At 38.9% G+C, this 21,191-nt stretch overlaps 1 protein-coding gene across 1 annotated transcript in view; it reads right to left on the bottom strand.

The window, feature by feature from the left end:
* Window positions 1-21,191, bottom strand: part of wu:fc34e06 (mucin-2) — a 67,984-nt gene that overhangs the window by 36,095 nt on the left and 10,698 nt on the right. The window contains exons 9-37 of the mRNA XM_060926666.1: window positions 17,754-17,815; window positions 17,543-17,643; window positions 17,362-17,434; window positions 17,100-17,254; window positions 16,880-17,001; window positions 15,502-15,563; window positions 15,291-15,391; window positions 15,110-15,182; window positions 14,841-14,995; window positions 14,621-14,742; window positions 13,242-13,303; window positions 13,031-13,131; window positions 12,850-12,922; window positions 12,559-12,713; window positions 12,339-12,460; window positions 10,980-11,041; window positions 10,769-10,869; window positions 10,588-10,660; window positions 10,304-10,458; window positions 10,084-10,205; window positions 8,705-8,766; window positions 8,494-8,594; window positions 8,313-8,385; window positions 8,031-8,185; window positions 7,811-7,932; window positions 4,480-4,541; window positions 4,284-4,379; window positions 4,032-4,186; window positions 3,790-3,911 (exon numbers count right to left, since the gene is read on the bottom strand). Coding sequence (XP_060782649.1) covers window positions 3,790-3,911; window positions 4,032-4,186; window positions 4,284-4,379; window positions 4,480-4,541; window positions 7,811-7,932; window positions 8,031-8,185; window positions 8,313-8,385; window positions 8,494-8,594; window positions 8,705-8,766; window positions 10,084-10,205; window positions 10,304-10,458; window positions 10,588-10,660; window positions 10,769-10,869; window positions 10,980-11,041; window positions 12,339-12,460; window positions 12,559-12,713; window positions 12,850-12,922; window positions 13,031-13,131; window positions 13,242-13,303; window positions 14,621-14,742; window positions 14,841-14,995; window positions 15,110-15,182; window positions 15,291-15,391; window positions 15,502-15,563; window positions 16,880-17,001; window positions 17,100-17,254; window positions 17,362-17,434; window positions 17,543-17,643; window positions 17,754-17,815 — 3,000 coding nt within the window. The remainder of the gene's footprint in view (window positions 1-3,789; window positions 3,912-4,031; window positions 4,187-4,283; window positions 4,380-4,479; window positions 4,542-7,810; window positions 7,933-8,030; window positions 8,186-8,312; window positions 8,386-8,493; window positions 8,595-8,704; window positions 8,767-10,083; window positions 10,206-10,303; window positions 10,459-10,587; window positions 10,661-10,768; window positions 10,870-10,979; window positions 11,042-12,338; window positions 12,461-12,558; window positions 12,714-12,849; window positions 12,923-13,030; window positions 13,132-13,241; window positions 13,304-14,620; window positions 14,743-14,840; window positions 14,996-15,109; window positions 15,183-15,290; window positions 15,392-15,501; window positions 15,564-16,879; window positions 17,002-17,099; window positions 17,255-17,361; window positions 17,435-17,542; window positions 17,644-17,753; window positions 17,816-21,191) is intronic.

Raw genomic sequence — 21,191 nt, 5'->3', positions numbered from 1 at the left:
ATAATTGGACAGCTGACAGGGATCAAGGTCAGTTTTTTTAATCAGGGGTTTGATAACTGCTAGTTTAAAGGATTTGGGTACATAGCCAATCATAAGAGAAGAATTTATTATTTTTAGAAGCGGTTCAGTTACTTCAGGTATTATCTGTTTGAATAGACATGTGGGTAAGTGATCTATTACACAAGTTGAGGCTTTTGATGCCGAGATTAATGAAAGTAATTCAGTTTCTCTAAGGGGAGTAAAGCATTCTAATTGCTGATCTGATACAGTTATATTGTTAACTACAGGGTCACTTACGGCGGCACGGTTAGCGCTGTCGCCTCACAGCAAAAAGGTCCTGGGTTCGAGCCCCGGGGCCGGTGAGGGCCTTTCTGTGTGGAGTTTGCATGTTCTCCCCGTGTCCGCGTGGGTTTCCTCCGGGTGCTCCGGTTTCCCCCACAGTCCAAAGACATGCAGGTTAGGTTAACTGGTGACTCTAAATTGACCATAGGTGTGAGTGTGAATGGTTGTCTGTGTCTATGTGTCAGCCCTGTGATGACCTGGTGACTTGTCCAGGGTGTACCCCGCCTTTCGCCCGTAGTCAGCTGGGATAGGCTCCAGCTTGCCTGCGACCCTGTAGAAGGATAAAGCGGCTTGAGATAATGAGATGAGATGAGATGAGGGTCACTTACATTGTCTGACCTTAAATTAGTAGTTTGAATTTTTTGTCGGATATTCTCAATTTTGTCATTAAAAAAATTCATGAAGTCGTTGCTACTACATACTGCAGGTGTGCATGTGTGGACTTATTCCTGGTTAATTTTGCTACAGTATTAAATAGGAATCTAGGGTTATTTTTGTTATCTTCTATTAGGGAGGAGAGATATGTTGATCTCGCAGCACTAAGAGCTTTTCTATACTTCAGGAAGCTCTCCTTCCAAGCTAATTTGAACACTACCAATTTTGTTTGACGCCAATAACGTTCAAATTTTCAAGTGGTCTGTTTTAAAGTGCGACTGTCATTATACCAGGGTGCTAATTTTTTGTCTCTGACCATTTTCCTTTAAAGAGGAGCTATATTATCTAAAACATGGCGGAACATTGACTTAAAGCATTCAGTTGCCTGATCAAGTTCTGCAGGGGCTGACAGTGACCCAATCAAAGTTGATAACTCTGGGAGATCATTTATAAAGCTCTGTGCAGTAGTTGATGTGAATGTATGTTTAATACAGTAGCATGGTGAGGTGCATATATTATTATTCCAACATATTTTGAAAGAGATGAGATAATGATACGAGATAACTTCAGACTGTGGAAGTATGACTATATTTTCTATGTTTAACCTGAATGTTAGTATTAGATCGAGGGTGTGACCACCATTATGGGTTGGTCCTCTGACATTCTGATTAATCCCTACTGAATCTAAAATGGACACAAACGCTGTTTTCAAAGGGTCTTCTGGATTATCAAAGTGAATATTAAAATCTCCGATAACTAAAGCTTTGTCTAAGGAAATAACCAGATCTGAGATAAAATCTGCAAATTCAGAAAGAAACTCAGAATATGGCCCCAGGGGCCTGTAAATAATAAGCAAGGGAATTAACTGGGTAGACTTATTTTTCGAGGATACATACATTATATGAGTATGAAGAACTTCAAATGTATTAAATTCATAACTAGGTTTGTATGTTATACCTAGATAATCATTATAAATAACTGTGATGCCTCCTCCTCTGCCAGTTAGACGAGGCTGGTGTATATAACTGTATCCAGGAGGACTCACTTCAATTAATGCTATATATTCATTTGGCTTAATCCATGTTTCAGTTAAACACAGTACATTAAAATCCTGATCAGTAATGAGTTCATTAACCTTTCACGCTTTAGATGTCAGAGATCTAATATTTAATAGCCCAACCTTTAGATCAAAGGTGCTGGCAGCAGCTGTACCATCAGTATGATCTAATTTTATATTGATTAGGTTACTGGAATGAACTCTCTGAATATTTCTACTTTTTTTGTTGAGCTCGGGGAACAGACACAGTCTCGATGTAATGGACCCTGAGTGACGACTCTGTGCAGCTAGCAGACAGTCGGTTTAGCCTGTTCGTCTGCTCCCTGGCCTTGGCTCTGGATTGTCAGAAATTAACTAGGCCTGTTTTAGGAAGGAAAAAAAATCACACCACCATCAGGAGTAAGCAATGCCTGTGCCTTTTAGTCGGTATCATGTGTTGTTGTCTGAAAGATGAAAATATCAATGGCCAAAATATGCAGTGGGAAATATGCCAAATAACTAAATTCATTAATAGCATATTAAATAGCCCAGTATTGTGTAACCTATTAAATATGTTGGAGGTGGATTAACAGAGGTAATCTTAAGAAGAGTGTTTACTTAAAAACATGCAGACAGACAGATCCAACTCACCAAGCAAAGGCAAAGTTGTAAAAAGGCAATGGTCAGATGAGGCACAAACAAAGTATGAAAGAATAGGCAAAATGCAGGGTCAAAACAAACAGAACAAAGTCAGGAGCCAGAGTAACTAAACAGAGATTCAAGGCTTGGTATGGACAGATAATAAACACTGCACATATTCTTTGCAAAATCCTTGTGTGTTGGGAGTCCTTTGAAGCACACACCATGACTGCACTCTGATCAGGGAAGGGTACACGTAATGATTAGTCTTAGTGTCATATGCAGCATGCTCCGTGCACGCGAACAAGAGCCACACCTCGTGCCAAGCCAAGCTCATGGATACAGAGATGTGAAAGAGACATACATTTAATGTCGTCAAATGTCTTTTTTTAAATTAACAATAGCAAGGGTATTTTTTTATTTCACTGTTGTAGTGTAAATGGTCAGTATGCAACATTTGTGAAGAGTTGCAAAGTGTTTATTCCTGCTGACTACTTTTAAAAAGATACATTGTTGGATAATAGCATTTGTGTTTTATTGCTGTTTAAATGTATGCTATTATACAGCTATTTAATGCATATGCCGGGTAGTTGTTCAATATGTCTGGAATTCTGGAATACTGGGCGGCACGGTGGTGTAGTGGTTAGCGCTGTCGCCTCACAGCAAGAAGGTCCTGGGTTCGAACCCCGGGTCCGGCGAGGGCCTTTCTGTGTGGAGTTTGCATGTTCTCCCCGTGTCCGCGTGGGTTTCCTCCGGGTGCTCCGGTTTCCCCCACAGTCCAAAGACATGCAGGTTAGGTTAACTGGTGACTCTAAATTGACCGTAGGTGTGAATGTGAGTGTGAATGGTTGTCTGTGTCTATGTGTCAGCCCTGTGATGACCTGGCGACTTGTCCAGGGTGTACCCCGCCTTTCGCCCGTAGTCAGCTGGGATAGGCTCCAGCTTGCCTGCGACCCTGTAGAAGGATAAAGCGGCTAGAGATAATGAGATTCTGGAATACTAACAGACATACTGGCTGTCAAAAAACACCTCTGGTGCCTAGTCAGCTGGTAATTAATGCCTTTAAATTAAGTATTTAAAGCAGTTAGCCTGTTGTTGTTGCCTGTTGTCACATTTTAATACAGTATGATGCTGTTGTTGTGTGGATGTGTATGTATTCTCCTTACACAGGACATCAGTTGAGTGCTACACATGGCTAAAAGAATGTGGTTGAATGCAATCTAGGTCACCTCCGAATTTGGGCTGACTGATCAGATCCCACTGTGCATTCAGAGCACATTTGAACCCTTTCACAAGTGTACTTGAAGCTATCCACTTCAGCCAGAATGCATTAATACCAGTGAGCACATAGTGAGGTCTGATATAACTGCAATAGAACAGGTGTCATGTACACTCACAACATTATTGATGATGCTCTCCACTTGATTGTAGGTGTCGTTCCTGAGTTCAGGGTTCTCTGGCATGCTGATGTTATTGATGTTGATTGTGAAGATGACTGCATAGGAGGTGTCTGAAATATCTGTGGAATTATTATTATTATTATTATTATTATTATTATTTAGAATAATTAAGATCTCAAATGGATAGGAAAACTATGTGTATTGTTGCAGCTGTACTGTGATAAATTCAGAAAGCATACTTTCATAAGTGAAGTTCAGTACATTTACTGAATCACTGAAATTTGTGATTCGAGTACTCAGCAGAGATGTGATAGCATTAATGAGCAAATTCCCACTGGGAACAAAAGATGAGGAGTTGAACACCAGTCTGGGCTGAACCACAGCTGAACCAGATCTGAAGAGAAAAAGCATTGTATAAGTAAAATATCAAGAGAATATTCTGGCCAAACTATGTAATTCTTATTAAAAGTAAAGGTAAATGCTTGTCATACATCATCCTCAGTTGACTGAGGAAGTTGATTGGTGTATTAGTATCTCCATCTTGGAAGCTGTACTCAATGTTGCCTTGAATTTGTTTTTCTGAACTCCTGCTTAAAAAGTATAAAAATGGTCTTCTGAACAATATCTGTGCAGTAAGCAGTAGAGGAAGTATTCTCAAAACAGAAATCAATGCTGCTTTCAACTTACGTGAAGTTGGAGGTTGTTGGTGTAAATGGCACTGCACCAGGTGCATTGAGAAATGTGGTTAGCTGGAGAATGTAAATAAATTTCATTTGTAATAGCAAATATTTAGACAATTCAATTTTGACATCTTTAGATATTTGTAATTTAGCAATTGTTTGTGCACTCACTTTTTGATATGTTGACCAAAACTAGAAAAATTGACAACTGTGGTGCAATAAGCATGGATTTTATAAAACTGGATTTTATGGGCACTTAGGGAGGACATTGCATAATATAGTTGAACCTAGTATTCAAGAAGAAAATATTGGGTTTCTACCCAGGCCATGAAGCAATTTACCAGCTCTGTAGTCTTGCACAGATATGGGATGGGTCATATGAGTATGGTAATTGAGTAGACATGTGTTTCATGGATTGAGAGAAGCACTCTGATCATGTGCATCATCATTTGTTGTAAGGAATATTACAGAAGTATGGGATATTTCAGATAGTAATTGGGGTAAATTTAAAAAAGTGTGTTGCTCTATTTGGGTGAGGAGAGAGACATTACAATATTGAGATAACTGAGATATTATTCACAGATAACACAGGTATATGGTACTCAAGGTAACTTCCCTGTTATTTGCAAATGATGTTCTCTTGGCACTAATAAAAGAGGAACAATGAAAATTCCCTGGACATTTGATTAAGTGTGCAGTAGCTGGGATAATGGATTAAGGCAGATATTGAACTCCATTAAGAGCTTGTATTATTTTCCACTTATGTTTGTTGTTTTTTGGACAGGATATCCAGATGCAGATGAGGTTGGATTGGTGTCCTTTATATCACACTAGAGTTCACATCCCGGTTATTTGCAAACAACGTTCTCTTGGCACCATTAAAAGAGGACCAATGAAAATTCCTTGGACATTTGATTAAGCGTGAAGTAGCTGGGATAAAATTCTGTTATTCGAAAGCTGAGTCCATTGTTTTTGTCCTTGAAAAAGGTGCCATGCTTCCTTTGGATGAAAGGAGAGACATTGCCCCTTGTGACATTTAGTGGAATTTTTTAAAATTATTTTTTATTAATCAAAAGCAGTCAATATAGACAATCAGCAACCATACATGCTATAGAGACAGTAATATGATGAAAACATATAGACCATAAAATCAAAACAAAAACCAAACAACACAAGAGGGAAGTGGGGGGGGGGGGGGGGTGAGGAGGCTTTGCTCTCTGTTCTGAAAACATCATAAGCAATACAGGAATCCATCTCTTTAGGAGTTTCTCTTTCTGGAGCCTTAGGTTGTGAGCTATCTCCTCCATCCTATATAGTTCCCATACTCAATCTTTCCAAGACTGAAACATTGGAACAGTGGGTTTCAACCAATTTACAGTGATCCCTTTAACAGCTGCTACTAGGAGGATTTGTAAGAGGTACATATCTTCTCTATGTTCAAAGCCCTGAGGGACAGCTCTCAACAAAGCATACAGGGGCTCTTTAGGGATATTTATATGAAAGATATCAACCAGTGGGGAAAATATATCATCCCAGTATTTCTTCAGCTTTTCAGAGGACCAGAAGGTATGAAGAAAGTTTGAATCAGCCTCGCCACAATCCCTCCAGCAAGAACTAGTGGTTGAAGAACCATACTTCCCTATTATGTGTGAGGTGCTAAAAAAATCTAACTACCATTTTCCATCTGAATTCCCTCCAACTATTAGAACATGTCACCTTATGTGCCTCTGTGCTAATTTCAACTCATGTGTCTGGCATACATGTCAACCTATACGGAATGTCCGTATTTTATACGGATTTGATTCAATAAACGTAGTATACGGGCGTATAAATAAAGTTATATGGATTCTTTAAAAAACTTCAATATTTATTTTGAGCTATAATCAATTCCCACGATGATAAAAGAGCGCATAACATTCATTTACAAACGTACTGTACACCACAGAAAGCACAAACAGCCAGTAAAGAGTCTTATGAAATTGCGCGTTATCTTGTGGTAGCGAGACTTCGTTCCACTTTTGATCATGCGCACACCGCATTGCGAGAATCCCGCCAACCAGGAAGTAACATTTTGTCTGAAACGCGTATTTCCACCTGAGCGACTTTCACTAGCGACTGAAAAGATTCTGAATGGGCACTCCGGCAAAATCAACACAGACACTTGCTGTGACATGCAGCCTCGTGAGGTATTGGTGCAGAGCGCTAAAAAAGCTGTCATGGAGTACAATTCAGAACATTAGAGTGACACTTTGTGGTTTTGTCGAACACTGGAGCTTTGTATTCATTTTGAAGGTTTATTGTTATTAATATTGAATAAAAAGTAACTTGGATATATCATTGTTAATTATCATTCAAATTTTAGGTAAATTATTTTAATTTGCATCTTATACGGATTTTATAAGGGAAATACGGATTTTGGAGGTTGGTTATACAGGTTTGATTGACCAAAGGTTGACATGTATGGTCTGGAGAGATATCTAGATGAAGCTCTGTTTCCCATTTTAGTTTAATGGATAATGTATCACAAGTTTCCATACTCTGGAGGCAATTATATAGACACGAAATAGTCTTTCTACCCAAGACACCAATAAAATATTGTTCTATTGCAGATGGTGAGAGAATTCTTTCAGAGTTCTCAAGTTTATTAAGAAACTGCCTAATTTGTAGAAATCTGAAGAAATCAGTATTTGGAAGTTCAAATTCTTCCTTGGTTTGGGAAAAGGGCTTAAACCTGTTTGACTGAATTAACTGGTGAATGTAAATAAGACCATATCTAGCCCAGTGTTTACATTTAATGGAATTGCGATATGATTAATAGGTCATGGAACAAGATTGTGTGAGATTGATAAACAAATAAAACCAGCAGCAGCAGCATTGTGACAGTCACTGTACCAGTCTATGCTAGTGAAGCAGGATCTCGGTTGGTGGACAAAGCTTGGAGTAGAATCACTGCTCCTCCACATCAAGTATCACCAGTTGAATTGATTTTAGCACATTTCATGGATATCCATTGCTTGGCCCCTGCTAGAGCTCTATCAGACACACCCTAGTTAATGGGGACCAAAGGGCAGACCTAAGCTCTGCTGGAGTGGGGGTATCTGTATGTCTCACTTGAAAGAAGTGCTCAAGATTAGCTATACTGTTATATAGCAGGATTTCATGACATTTCATGCTGAATCAACGTCTGATCAGAAGAGTATGCCTTGTTATGCACATGGTCGCCTCACATCAGCTTTATTGTTATATGCTTTCAGAATAAAGACTATACAATCAAGTTCTTGTGCCAAAGTAGCATGCTCCTACAGCAAATACAAAGTACATTGTATCTGTACACTCACCGCATTATTGATGGAGTTCTCCACTTGGGTGTACGTGTCATTCCTGAGTTCAGGGTTCTCTGGCATGCTAATGTTGTTGATGTTGATTGCGAAGATGACTGCATAGGAGGCGTCTGAAATACCTGTGGAATAAACAAAATGTCCAATAGAACAGGTTAGATCTCATACGGATGGGAAAATAATATTAATACTAAAGTGTGATGGATGAAAAAAAGCATACTCTCATAGGTGAAGTTCAGCAAACTTAGTGAATCACTGAGATTTGTGAATTGAGAACTCAGCAGGGATGTGATGGCACTGAGGACCAAACTCTCACTGGGACTGGGAGTAAAGGAGTTGAACACCAGTCTAATCTGAACCACAGCTGAACCAGATCTGAATACACAAATTATTATTATTATTATTATTATTATTATTATTATTATTATTATTAATTTATTTATTTTAATCCAGAATGATGAATGAATTATCTGTTTTCTTAAAAGGCCTGAAATGGTCTTACTTCATTATTGGAGTCACTGCAGAAGGCAACATTGGAACTGTTGCAGTTGATGAAGGAATGGATGTAAAATAACCTGGAAGAAAACAAGTTTTCTTAAAAGGGAAATTCAATAAAACATCCATTCATGCTAACTCAACAAAAACCCAACAATCTGAAAACACAATTTTGCAGCATAGCTTACCACTATGGTTCTGGAGCTCACGGAGAAAAGCCATTGGTACATTACCATCTCCATATTGGAAGATGTATTCCATGTCACCTTCAATCTGTTTTCCTGTACTTCTGTTTAGAAAAGCAAACATGTCGATGGCATTCATACAGTATCTATAACTGTGTAGTAAGCAGTAGAGGAAGCATTCTCAAAACTGAAATCAATGCTACTTTCAACTTACGTGAAATTGGAGGTCTTGGGTGCAAATGGTAATTCACCAGGTGCATTGAGAAGTTTGTTTAGCTGGAGAATGTAAATATTTTTAGTTTTGTACAACAAATGATGTGAAGATTCAAATTCTACACTTGTAGATTTTCCAGATTTAGCATTTGTGTGTACAATAAGTTTTCAATGTGTTGAGCAAGAGTGGAAAATTTCCCCAATGATTCTTGATGAACATGGTTTCGAAATTTGATAACGGAAACACCCTTGCATTAAAAACTGATTTTAATGATGTTCCCAATTTTTAGTGATATGGGTGCATGCTTATCCAATCTACATATGTTTTGTTGTTTTTTTGTTTGTTTGGTTTTTTTTGTATGTAGAGAACCCTATGAGGGTGTGCTGCAGCATTTGGTGTAAGAGGCACTGCAGGAGTATGGAGTATTTGTGGCACTACTTTATGATCCAGTCTCTGTATGAATGCAGTGAGAGGAGAGTTATGTCTGCTTTCTTGGTGTTAAGCCAAAATGGTTTAAAGCAGATATTGAACTCCCTGAAAGGCTTGTATTATTTTCCACTCATGTTTGTTGTTTTTTGGACAGGACATCCAGATGCAGATGAGGTTGGATTGGTGTCCTTTATATCGTACTAGAGTTCACCTCCTGGTTATTTGCAAACGATGTTCTCTTGGCACCATTAAAAGAGGACCAATGAAAATTCCTTGTACAGTTGATTAAGTGTGCAGTAGCTGGGATAAAATTCAATTATTCGAAAGCTGAGTCCATTGCTTTTGTCCTTGAAAAAGGTGCCATGCTTCCTTCGGGTGAAGGGAGAGACATTGTCCCTTGTGACATTTAGTGGAATTGCGATATGATTGATAGGTCATGGAACAAGATTGCGTGAGATTGATAAACAAATAAAACCAGCAGCAGCATTGTGACAGTCACTGTACCAGTCTATGCTAGTGAAGCAGGATCTCGGTTGGTGGACAAAGCTTGGAGTAGAATCACTGCTCCTCCACATCAAGTATCACCAGTAGAATTGATTTTAGCACATTTCATGGATATCCATTGCTTGGCCCCTGCTAGAGCTCTATCAGACACACCCCAGTTAATGGAGACCAAAGGGCAGACCTAAGCTCTGCTGGAGTGGGGGTATCTGTATGCCACACTTGAAAGAAGTGCTCAAGGTTGACTACACTGTTATATAGCAGGGTTTCATGACATTTCATGCTGAATCAACATCTGATCAGAAGAGTATGCCTTGTTATGCACATGGTCGCCTCACGTCAGCTTTATTGTTATATGCTTTCAGAATAAAGACTATACAATCAAGTTCTTGTGCCAAAGTAGCATGCTCCTACAGCAAATACAAAGTACATTGTATCTGTACACTCACCGCATTATTGATGGAGTTCTCCACTTGGGTGTACGTGTCATTCCTGAGTTCAGGGTTCTCTGGCATGCTGATGTTGTTGATGTTGATTGTGAAGATGACTGCATAGGAGGCGTCTGAAATACCTGTGGAATAAACAAAATGTCCAATAGAACAGGTTAGATCTCATACGGATGGGAAAATAATATTAAAACTAAAGTGTGATGGATGAAAAAAAGCATACTCTCATAGGTGAAGTTCAGCACACTTAGTGAATCACTGAGATTTGTGAATTGAGAACTCAGCAGAGATGTGATGGTACTGAGGACCAAACTCTCACTGGGACTGGGAGTAAAGGAGTTGAACACCAGTCTAATCTGAACCACAGCTGAACCAGATCTGAATACACAAATTATTATTATTATTATTATTATTATTATTATTATTATTATTTATTTATTTATTTATTTTAATCCAGAATGATGAATGAATTATCTGTTTTCTTAAAAAGGCCTGAAATGGTCTTACTTCATTATTGGAGTCACTGCAGAAGACAACATTGGAACTGTTGCAGTTGATGAAGGAATGGATGTAAAATAACCTGGAAGAAAACAAGTTTTCTTAAAAGGGAAATTCAATAAAACATCCATTCATGCTAACTCAACAAAAACCCAACAATCTGAAAACACAATTTTGCAGCATAGCTTACCACTATGGTTCTGGAGCTCACGGAGAAAAGCCATTGGTACATTACCATCTCCATATTGGAAGCTGTATTCCATGTCACCTTCAATCTGTTTTCCTGTACTTCTGTTTAGAAAAGCAAAAATGTCGATGGCGTTCATACAGTATCTATAACTGTGTAGTAAGCAGTAGAGGAAGCATTCTCAAAACTGAAATCAATGCTACTTTCAACTTACGTGAAATTGGAGGTCTTGGGTGCAAATGGTAATTCACCAGGTGCATTGAGAAGTTTGTTTAGCTGGAGAATGTAAATATTTTTAGTTTTGTACAACAAATGATGTGACGATTCAAATTCTACACTTGTAGATTTTCCAGATTTAGCATTTGTGTGTACAGTAAGTTTTCAATGTGTTGAGCAAGAGTGGAAAATTTCCCCAATGATTCTTGATGAACATGGTTTCGAAATGTGATAATGGAAATACTCTTGCATTTAAAACTGATTTTAATGATGTTCCCTATTTTTAGTGATATGTCATGGTTGCATGCTTATCCAATCTACATGTGCTTTTTTGTATTTAGAGAAACCCTATGAGGGTGTGCTACAGCATTTGGTGTAAGAGGCACTGCAGGAGTATGGAGTATTTGTGGCACTACTTTATGATCCAGTCTCTGTATGAATGCAGTGAGAGGAGAGTTATGTCTGCTTTCTTGGTGTTAAGCCAAAATGGTTTAAGGCAGATATTGAACTCCATGAAGGGCTTGTATTATTTTCCACTCATGTTTGTTGTTTTTTGGACAGGACATCCAGATGCAGATGAGGTTGGATTGGTGTCCTTTATATCGTACTAGAGTTCACATCCTGGTTATTTGCAAACGATGTTCTCTTGGCACCATTAAAAGAGGACCAATGAAAATTCCTTGGACATTTGATTAAGTGTGCAGTAGCTCGGATAAAATTCAATTATTCGAAAGCTGAGTCCATTGCTTTTGTCCTTGAAAAAGGTGCCATGCTTCCTTCGGGTGAAGGGAGAGACATTGTCCCTTGTGACATTTAGTGGAATTGCGATATGATTGATAGGTCATGGAACAAGATTGCGTGAGATTGATAAACAAATAAAACCAGCAGCAGCATTGTGACAGTCACTGTACCAGTCTATGCTAGTGAAGCAGGATCTCGGTTGGTGGACAAAGCTTGGAGTAGAATCACTGCTCCTCCACATCAAGTATCACCAGTTGAATTGATTTTAGCACATTTCATGGATATCCATTGCTTGGCCCCTGCTAGAGCTCTATCAGACACATCCGAGTTAATGGAGACCAAAGGGCAGACCTAAGCTCTGCTGGAGTGGGGGTATCTGTATGCCACACTTGAAAGAAGTGCTCAAGGTTGGCTACACTGTTATATAGCAGGGTTTCATGACATTTCATGCTGAATCAACGTCTGATCAGAAGAGTATGCCTTGTTATGCACATGGTCGCCTCACATCAGCTTTATTGTTATATGCTTTCAGAATAAAGACTATACAATCAAGTTCTTGTGCCAAAGTAGCATGCTCCTACAGCAAATACAAAGTACATTGTATCTGTATACTCACCGCATTATTGATGGAGTTCTCCACTTGGGTGTACGTGTCATTCCTGAGTTCAGGGTTCTCTGGCATGCTGATGTTGTTGATGTTGATTGTGAAGATGACTGCATAGGAGGTGTCTGAAATACCTGTGGAATAAACAAAATGTCCAATAGAACAGGTTAGATCTCAAACGGATGGGAAAATAATATTAATACTAAAGTGTGATGGATGAAAAAAAGCATACTCTCATAGGTGAAGTTCAGCACACTTAGTGAATCACTGAGATTTGTGAATTGAGAACTCAGCAGAGATGTGATGGTACTGAGGACCAAACTCTCACTGGGACTGGGAGTAAAGGAGTTGAACACCAGTCGAATCTGAACCACAGCTGAACCAGATCTGAATACACAAATTATTATTATTATTATTATTATTATTATTATTATTATTATTATTATTATTATTAATTTATTTATTTTAATCCAGAATGATGAATGAATTATCTGTTTTCTTAAAAGGCCTGAAATGGTCTTACTTCATTATTGGAGTCACTGCAGAAGGCAACATTGGAACTGTTGCAGTTGATGAAGGAATGGATGTAAAATAACCTGGAAGAAAACAAGTTTTCTTAAAAGGGAAATTCAATAAAACATCCATTCATGCTAACTCAACAAAAACCCAACAATCTGAAAACACAATTTTGCAGCATAGCTTACCACTATGGTTCTGGAGCTCACGGAGAAAAGCCATTGGTACATTACCATCTCCATATTGGAAGATGTATTCCATGTCACCTTCAATCTGTTTTCCTGTACTTCTGTTTAGAAAAGCAAACATGTCGATGGCGTTCATACAGTATCTATAACTGTGTAGTAAGCAGTAGAGGAAGCATTCTCAAAACTGAAATCAATGCTACTTTCAACTTACGTGAAATTGGAGGTCTTGGGTGCAAATGGTAATTCACCAGGTGCATTGAGAAGTTTGTTTAGCTGGAGAATGTAAATATTTTTAGTTTTGTACAACAAATGATGTGACGATTCAAATTCTACACTTGTAGATTTTCCAGATTTAGCATTTGTGTGTACAATAAGTTTTCAATGTGTTGAGCAAGAGTGGAAAATTTCCCCAATGATTCTTGATGAACATGGTTTCGAAATTTGATAACGGAAACACCCTTGCATTAAAAACTGATTTTAATGATGTTCCCAATTTTTAGTGATATGGGTGCATGCTTATCCAATCTACATATGTTTTGTTGTTTTTTTGTTTGTTTGGTTTTTTTTGTATGTAGAGAACCCTATGAGGGTGTGCTGCAGCATTTGGTGTAAGAGGCACTGCAGGAGTATGGAGTATTTGTGGCACTACTTTATGATCCAGTCTCTGTATGAATGCAGTGAGAGGAGAGTTATGTCTGCTTTCTTGGTGTTAAGCCAAAATGGTTTAAAGCAGATATTGAACTCCATGAAGGGCTTGTATTATTTTCCACTCATGTTTGTTGTTTTTTGGACAGGACATCCAGATGCAGATGAGGTTGGATTGGTGTCCTTTATATCGTACTAGAGTTCACATCCTGGTTATTTGCAAACGATGTTCTCTTGGCACCATTAAAAGAGGACCAATGAAAATTCCTTGTACAGTTGATTAAGTGTGCAGTAGCTGGGATAAAATTCAATTATTCGAAAGCTGAGTCCATTGCTTTTGTCCTTGAAAAAGGTGCCATGCTTCCTTCGGGTGAAGGGAGAGACATTGTCCCTTGTGACATTTAGTGGAATTGCGATATGATTGATAGGTCATGGAACAAGATTGCGTGAGATTGATAAACAAATAAAACCAGCAGCAGCATTGTGACAGTCACTGTACCAGTCTATGCTAGTGAAGCAGGATCTCGGTTGGTGGACAAAGCTTGGAGTAGAATCACTGCTCCTCCACATCAAGTATCACCAGTTGAATTGATTTTAGCACATTTTATGGATATCCACTGCTTGGCCCCTGCTAGAGCTCTATCAGACACACCCCAGTTAATGGAGACCAAAGGGCAGACCTAAGCTCTGCTGGAGTGGGGGTATCTGTATGCCACACTTGAAAGAAGTGCTCAAGGTTGACTACACTGTTATATAGCAGGGTTTCATGACATTTCATGCTGAATCAACATCTGATCAGAAGAGTATGCCTTGTTATGCACATGGTCGCCTCACGTCAGCTTTATTGTTATATGCTTTCAGAATAAAGACTATACAATCAAGTTCTTGTGCCAAAGTAGCATGCTCCTACAGCAAATACAAAGTACATTGTATCTGTACACTCACCGCATTATTGATGGAGTTCTCCACTTGGGTGTACGTGTCATTCCTGAGTTCAGGGTTCTCTGGCATGCTGATGTTGTTGATGTTGATTGTGAAAATGACTGCATAGGAGGTGTCTGAAATACCTGTGGAATAAACAAAATGTCCAATAGAACAGGTTAGATCTCATACGGATGGGAAAATAATATTAAAACTAAAGTGTGATGGATGAAAAAAAGCATACTCTCATAGGTGAAGTTCAGCACACTTAGTGAATCACTGAGATTTGTGAATTGAGAACTCAGCAGAGATGTGATGGCACTGAGGACCAAACTCTCACTGGGACTGGGAGTAAAGGAGTTGAACACCAGTCTAATCTGAACCACAGCTGAACCAGATCTGAATACACAAATTATTATTATTATTTATTTATTTATTTATTTATTTATTTATTTTAATCCAGAATGATGAATGAATTATCTGTTTTCTTAAAAAGGCCTGAAATGGTCTTACTTCATTATTGGAGTCACTGCAGAAGACAACATTGGAATTGTTGCAGTTGATGAAGGAATGGATGTAAAATAACCTGGAAGAAAACAAGTTTTCTTAAAAGGGAAATTCAATAAAACATCCATTCATGCTAACTCAACAAAAACCCAACAATCTGAAAACACAATTTTGCAGCATAGCTTACCACTATGGTTCTGGAGCTCACGGAGAAAAGCCATTGGTACATTACCATCTCCATATTGGAAGCTGTATTCCATGTCACCTTCAATCTGTTTTCCTGTACTTCTGTTTAGAAAAGCAAAAATGTCGATGGCGTTCATACAGTATCTATAACTGTGTAGTAAGCAGTAGAGGAAGCATTCTCAAAACTGAAATCAATGCTACTTTCAACTTACGTGAAATTGGAGGTCTTGGGTGCAAATGGTAATTCACCAGGTGCATTGAGAAGTTTGTTTAGCTGGAGAATGTAAATATTTTTAGTTTTGTACAACAAATGATGTGACGATTCAAATTCTACACTTGTAGATTTTCCAGATTTAGCATTTGTGTGTACAGTAAGTTTTCAATGTGTTGAGCAAAAGTGGAAAATTTCCCCAATGATTCTTGATGAACATGGTTTCGAAATTTGATAAGGGAAACACCCTTGCATTTTAAACTGATTTTAATGATGTTCCCAATTTTTAGTGATATGGGTGCATGCTTATCCAATCTACATATGTTTTGTTGTTTTTTTGTTTGTTTGTATTTTTTGTATGTAGAGACCCCTATGAGGGTGTGCTGCAGCATTTGGTGTAAGAGGCACTGCAGGAGTATGGAGTATTTGTGGCACTACTTTATGATCCAGTCTCTGTATGAATGCAGTGAGAGGAGAGTTATGTCTGCTTTCTTGGTGTTAAGCCAAAATGGTTTAAGGCAGATATTGAACTCCATGAAAGGCTTGTATTATTTTCCACTCATGTTTGTTGTTTTTTGGACAGGACATCCAGATGCAGATGAGGTTGGATTGGTGTCCTTTATATCGTACTAGAGTTCACTTCCTGGTTATTTGCAAACGATGTTCTCTTGGCACCATTAAAAGAGGACCAATGAAAATTTCTTGGACATTTGATTAAGTGTGCAGTAGCTGGGATAAAATTCAATTATTCGAAAGCTGAGTCCATTGCTTTTGTCCTTGAAAAAGGTGCCATGTTTCCTTGGGGTGAAAGGAGAGACATTGCCCCTTGTGACATTTAGTGGAATTGTGATATGATTGATAGGTCACGGAACAAGATTGCGTGAGATTGATAAACAAATAAAACCAGCAGCAGCATTGTGACAGTCACTGTACCAGTCTATGCTAGTGAAGCAGGATCTCGGTTGGTGGACAAAGCTTGGAGTAGAATCACTGCTCCTCCACATCAAGTATCACCAGTTGAATTGATTTTAGCACATTTCATGGATATCCATTGCTTGGCCCCTGCTAGAGCTCTATCAGACACACCCCAGTTAATGGAGACCAAAGGGCAGACCTAAGCTCTGCTGGAGTGGGGGAATCTGTATGCCTCACTTGAAAGAAGTGCTCAAGGTTGACTACACTGTTATATAACAGGGTTTCATGACATTTCATGCTGAATCAACGTCTGATCAGAAGAGTATGCCTTGTTATGCACATGGTCGCCTCATGTCAGCTTTATTGTTATATGCTTTCAGAATAAAGACTATACAATCAAGTTCTTGTGCCAAAGTAGCATGCTCCTACAGCAAATACAAAGTACATTGTATCTGTACACTCACCGCATTATTGATGGAGTTCTCCACTTGGGTGTACGTGTCATTCCTGAGTTCAGGGTTCTCTGGCATGCTAATGTTGTTGATGTTGATTGTGAAGATGACTGCATAGGAGGCGTCTGAAATACCTGTTGAATAAACAAAATGTCAAATAGAACAGGTTAGATCTCATACGGATGGGAAAATAATATTAAAACTAAAGTGTGATGGATGAAAAAAAGCATACTCTCATAGGTGAAGTTCAGCACACTTAGTGAATCACTGAGATTTGTGAATTGAGAACTCAGCAGAGATGTGATGGTACTGAGGACCAAACTCTCACTGGGACTGGGAGTAAAGGAGTTGAACACCAGTCTAATCTGAACCACAGCTGAACCAGATCTGAATACACAAATTATTATTATTTATTTATTTATTTATTTATTTATTTTAATCCAGAATGATGAATGAATTCTCCATTTTCTTAAAAAGGCCTGAAATGATCTTACTTCATTATTGGAGTCACTACAGAAGACAACATTGGAACTCTTGCAGTTGATGAAGGAATGGATGTAAAATAACCTGCAAGAAAACAAGTTTTCTTAAAAGGGAAATTCAATAAAACATCCATTCATGCTAACTCAACAAAAACCCAACAATCTGAAAACACAATTTTGCAGCATAGCTTACCACTATGGTTCTGGAGCTCACGGAGAAAAGCCATTGGTACATTACCATCTCCATATTGGAAGCTGTATTCCATGTCACCTTCAATCTGTTTTCCTGTACTTCTGTTTAGAAAAGCAAAAATGTCGATGGCGTTCATACAGTATCTATAACTGTGTAGTAAGCAGTAGAGGAAGCATTCTCAAAACTGAAATCAATGCTACTTTCAACTTACGTGAAATTGGAGGTCTTGGGTGCAAATGGTAATTCACCAGGTGCATTGAGAAGTTTGTTTAGCTGGAGAATGTAAATATTTTTAGTTTTGTACAACAAATGAAGTGACAATTCAAATTTTACACTTGTATATTTTCCAGATTTAGCATTTGTGTGTACAGTAAGTTTTCAATGTGTTGAGCAAAAGTGGAAAATTTCCCCAATGATTCTTGATGAACATGGTTTCGAAATGTGATAATGGAAATACTCTTGCATTTAAAACTGATTTTAATGATGTTCCCTATTTTTAGTGATATGTCATGGGTGCATGCTTATCCAATCTACATGTGCTTTTTTGTATTTAGAGAAACCCTATGAGGGTGTGCTGCAGCATTTGGTGTAAGAGGCACTGCAGGAGTATGGAGTATTTGTGGCACTACTTTATGATCCAGTCTCTGTATGAATGCAGTGAGAGGAGAGTTATGTCTGCTTTCTTGGTGTTAAGCCAAAATGGTTTAAGGCAGATATTGAACTCCATGAAGGGCTTGTATTATTTTCCACTCATGTTTGTTGTTTTTTGGACAGGACATCCAGATGCAGATGAGGTTGGATTGGTGTCCTTTATATCGTACTAGAGTTCACATCCTGGTTATTTGCAAATGAAGTTCTCTTGGCACCATTAAGAGAGGACCAATGAAAATTCCTTGGACATTTGATTAAGTGTGCAGTAGCTGGGATAAAATTCAATTATTCGAAAGCTGAGTCCATTGCTTTTGTCCTTGAAAAAGGTGTCAAACTTCCTTTGGGGGCGGCACGGTGGTGTAGTGGTTAGCGCTGTCGCCTCACAGCAAGAAGGTCCGGGTTCGAACCCCATGGCCGGCGAGAGCCTTTCTGTGCGAAGTTTGCATGTTCTCCCCGTGTCCGCGTGGGTTTCCTCTGGGTGCTCCGGTTTCCCCCACAGTCCAAAGACATGCAGGTTAGGTTAACTGGTGACTCTAAATTGACCGTAGGTGTGAATGTGAGTGTGAATGGTTGTCTGTGTCTATGTGTCAGCCCTGTGATGACCTGGCGACTTGTCCAGGGTGTACCCCGACTTTCGCCCGTAGTCAGCTGGGATAGGCTCCAGCTTGCCTGCGACCCTGTAGAACGGCTAGAGATAATGAGATGAGAGATGAGATTTCCTTTGGTTGAGTGGAGAATCCTAGATTCCTATTTAATACTTTCACAAAATTAACTGGGGATCATACCCCTATAGACACATGCACACCTGCAATATGTAGTCGCAACGATTTCATTAATTTTTTCAATTATAAAATTAAAAATATCCAAAAAATTTTCAAACTACTATTTAAGGCCACACAATTTAAATAACCCTGTTGTTAACAATATAACCAGATCAGCAACTAGAATGTTTTACTCCCCTTAGAGAAATCAAACTCATTTCATTAATCTTCAGATCAAAATCTTCAACTTGTATACCAGATCCTTTACCTACACCGTTCTTCAAACTGATCATACCAGAAGCAATTGAACAGCTTCTAAAAATAATCAATTCTTCCCACAGAATTGGCTATGTACCTAAATCCTTTAAGCTAACAGTTATCAAACCCCTGATTAAAAAACCTGGCCTTGACCCCTGTCAGCTGTCGATTTATAGGCCAATATCAAACCTCCCCTTTGTCTCCATGATCCAAGGAAAAGCTGTAGCACAGCAGTTATGCTCATTTCTACATAGGAATAACATCCATGAAATGTATCAGTCAGAATTTAGACCTCATCATAGTACAGAAACAACACTGGTTAAAGTCGCAAATGACCTACTTTTGGCATCTGATCAGGGCTGTCTCCCTGCTTGTATTGCCTGACCTTAGTGCAGTTTTTGACACCATTGATCATTCCATTCTCCTGGATAGACTAGAAAATGTTATGGGAGTTAAGGAAATGGCCCTCTCCTGGCTCTGGTCTTATTTAACTGATCACTATCAGTTTGTTGATGTAAATGGTGATTTTTCTAGACATACTGAGGTGAAATTTGGAGTTCCACAAGGTTCTGTCTTAGGCCCACTGCTTTTTCCTTTATATATGTTACCGCTGGGTGACATTATTTGTAAACATGGTATTAGTTTCCACCGTTATGCTGATGAAACACAGCCTTTGTTCCTGCAAAGCCATATGAGAGACACCAGCTTAATAGAATTGAGGAATGTGTAAAGGATATTAGACACTGGATGGATATGAACTTCCTTCTGTTTAACTGTGACAAAACACAAGTACTTGTACGAGGACCCCATGCAGCTAGAAGTAGGTTTTCTGTTTACACAGTAACCCTGGACAGCCTTTCTGTTTTTTTTTTTCACATGCAGCAGTAAAAGACCTCGTGTGATCATTGACTCCAGTCTTTCATTTGAAATTCACATCAGTAACATTACCAGGATAGCTTTCTTTCATCTCAGAAATATTACTAAGATAAAAAATATAATGTCACTACATGATGCAGAAAAACTAGTTCATGCTTTTGTTACCTCTAGGTTGGATGATTGTAATGCCTTACTGTCTGGATGTTCCAATAAGTGCATAAACAAGCTCCAGTTAGTTCAAAATGCAGCAGCAAGAGTCCTTACTAGAACTAGAAAATATGATCACATCACCCCTGTCTTATCCACACTGCATTGGCTTCCAATCAAATTTCATATTGTTTATAAAATACTACTATTGACTTTTAAAGCACTGAATGGTCTCGCACCACAATACCTTAGTGAACTGCTGGTTCTTTATGACCCACCGCGCCTACTTAGATCAAAAGGTGTAGGCTATCTGCTGGTACCTCGTATAGTGAAGGCTACATCAGGGGGCAGAGCCTTTTCTTACAAAGCCCCACAGTTATGGAACAGCCTTCCAAGTAGTGTTTGGGAATCAGACACAGTCACAGTGTTGAAGTCTAGGCTGAAAACATATCTGTTTAGTCAAGCCTTTTGTGAATAGTGTTCATGAGGGAAAGGAGTAGATCTGGAGGGTCCTCAGGCATAGAGTGTTTTGGTAAACTGGGATGTATGGATGCTGTCATCCCCCCACTCACTCGCTCACTTGGGTTTGTTGATGGTGTAGTGGCTGGATGCTTTATTTTCCAGGATGCCCGCATGTCTGTGTTACCTTCTGGTTTTCCCCTTTTTATGCTGTCATAGTTAGTTTTGCCAGAGTCCTTCCCTGCACTCAGTGCAAAATGTATCCTGTTCTTGCTCATTAGGTGACATTGGGCATTCCTCATAACCTGTTTTCTCCTCCCCCCCATTTGTCCCTCTGAGTTACATGTTGATCCTGAGACACCAATAAGATGCTGACCTCTTCTGCTCCTCGGATCTGCCTGATCCATCCTGATGCCCTATGTCTGGCTGGAGTCTCATTGCATTGCTCCTCTGGAGGATGGCCCCATATGGACACTTACAGTAATACATTTATGTCT

Source organism: Neoarius graeffei, chromosome 7, assembly GCF_027579695.1.
Source record: "Neoarius graeffei isolate fNeoGra1 chromosome 7, fNeoGra1.pri, whole genome shotgun sequence".
Classification (NCBI taxonomy): domain Eukaryota; kingdom Metazoa; phylum Chordata; class Actinopteri; order Siluriformes; family Ariidae; genus Neoarius; species Neoarius graeffei.
Note: the sequence above shows the minus strand (reverse complement) of the source record. Positions and strands in the feature narration are given on the sequence as shown.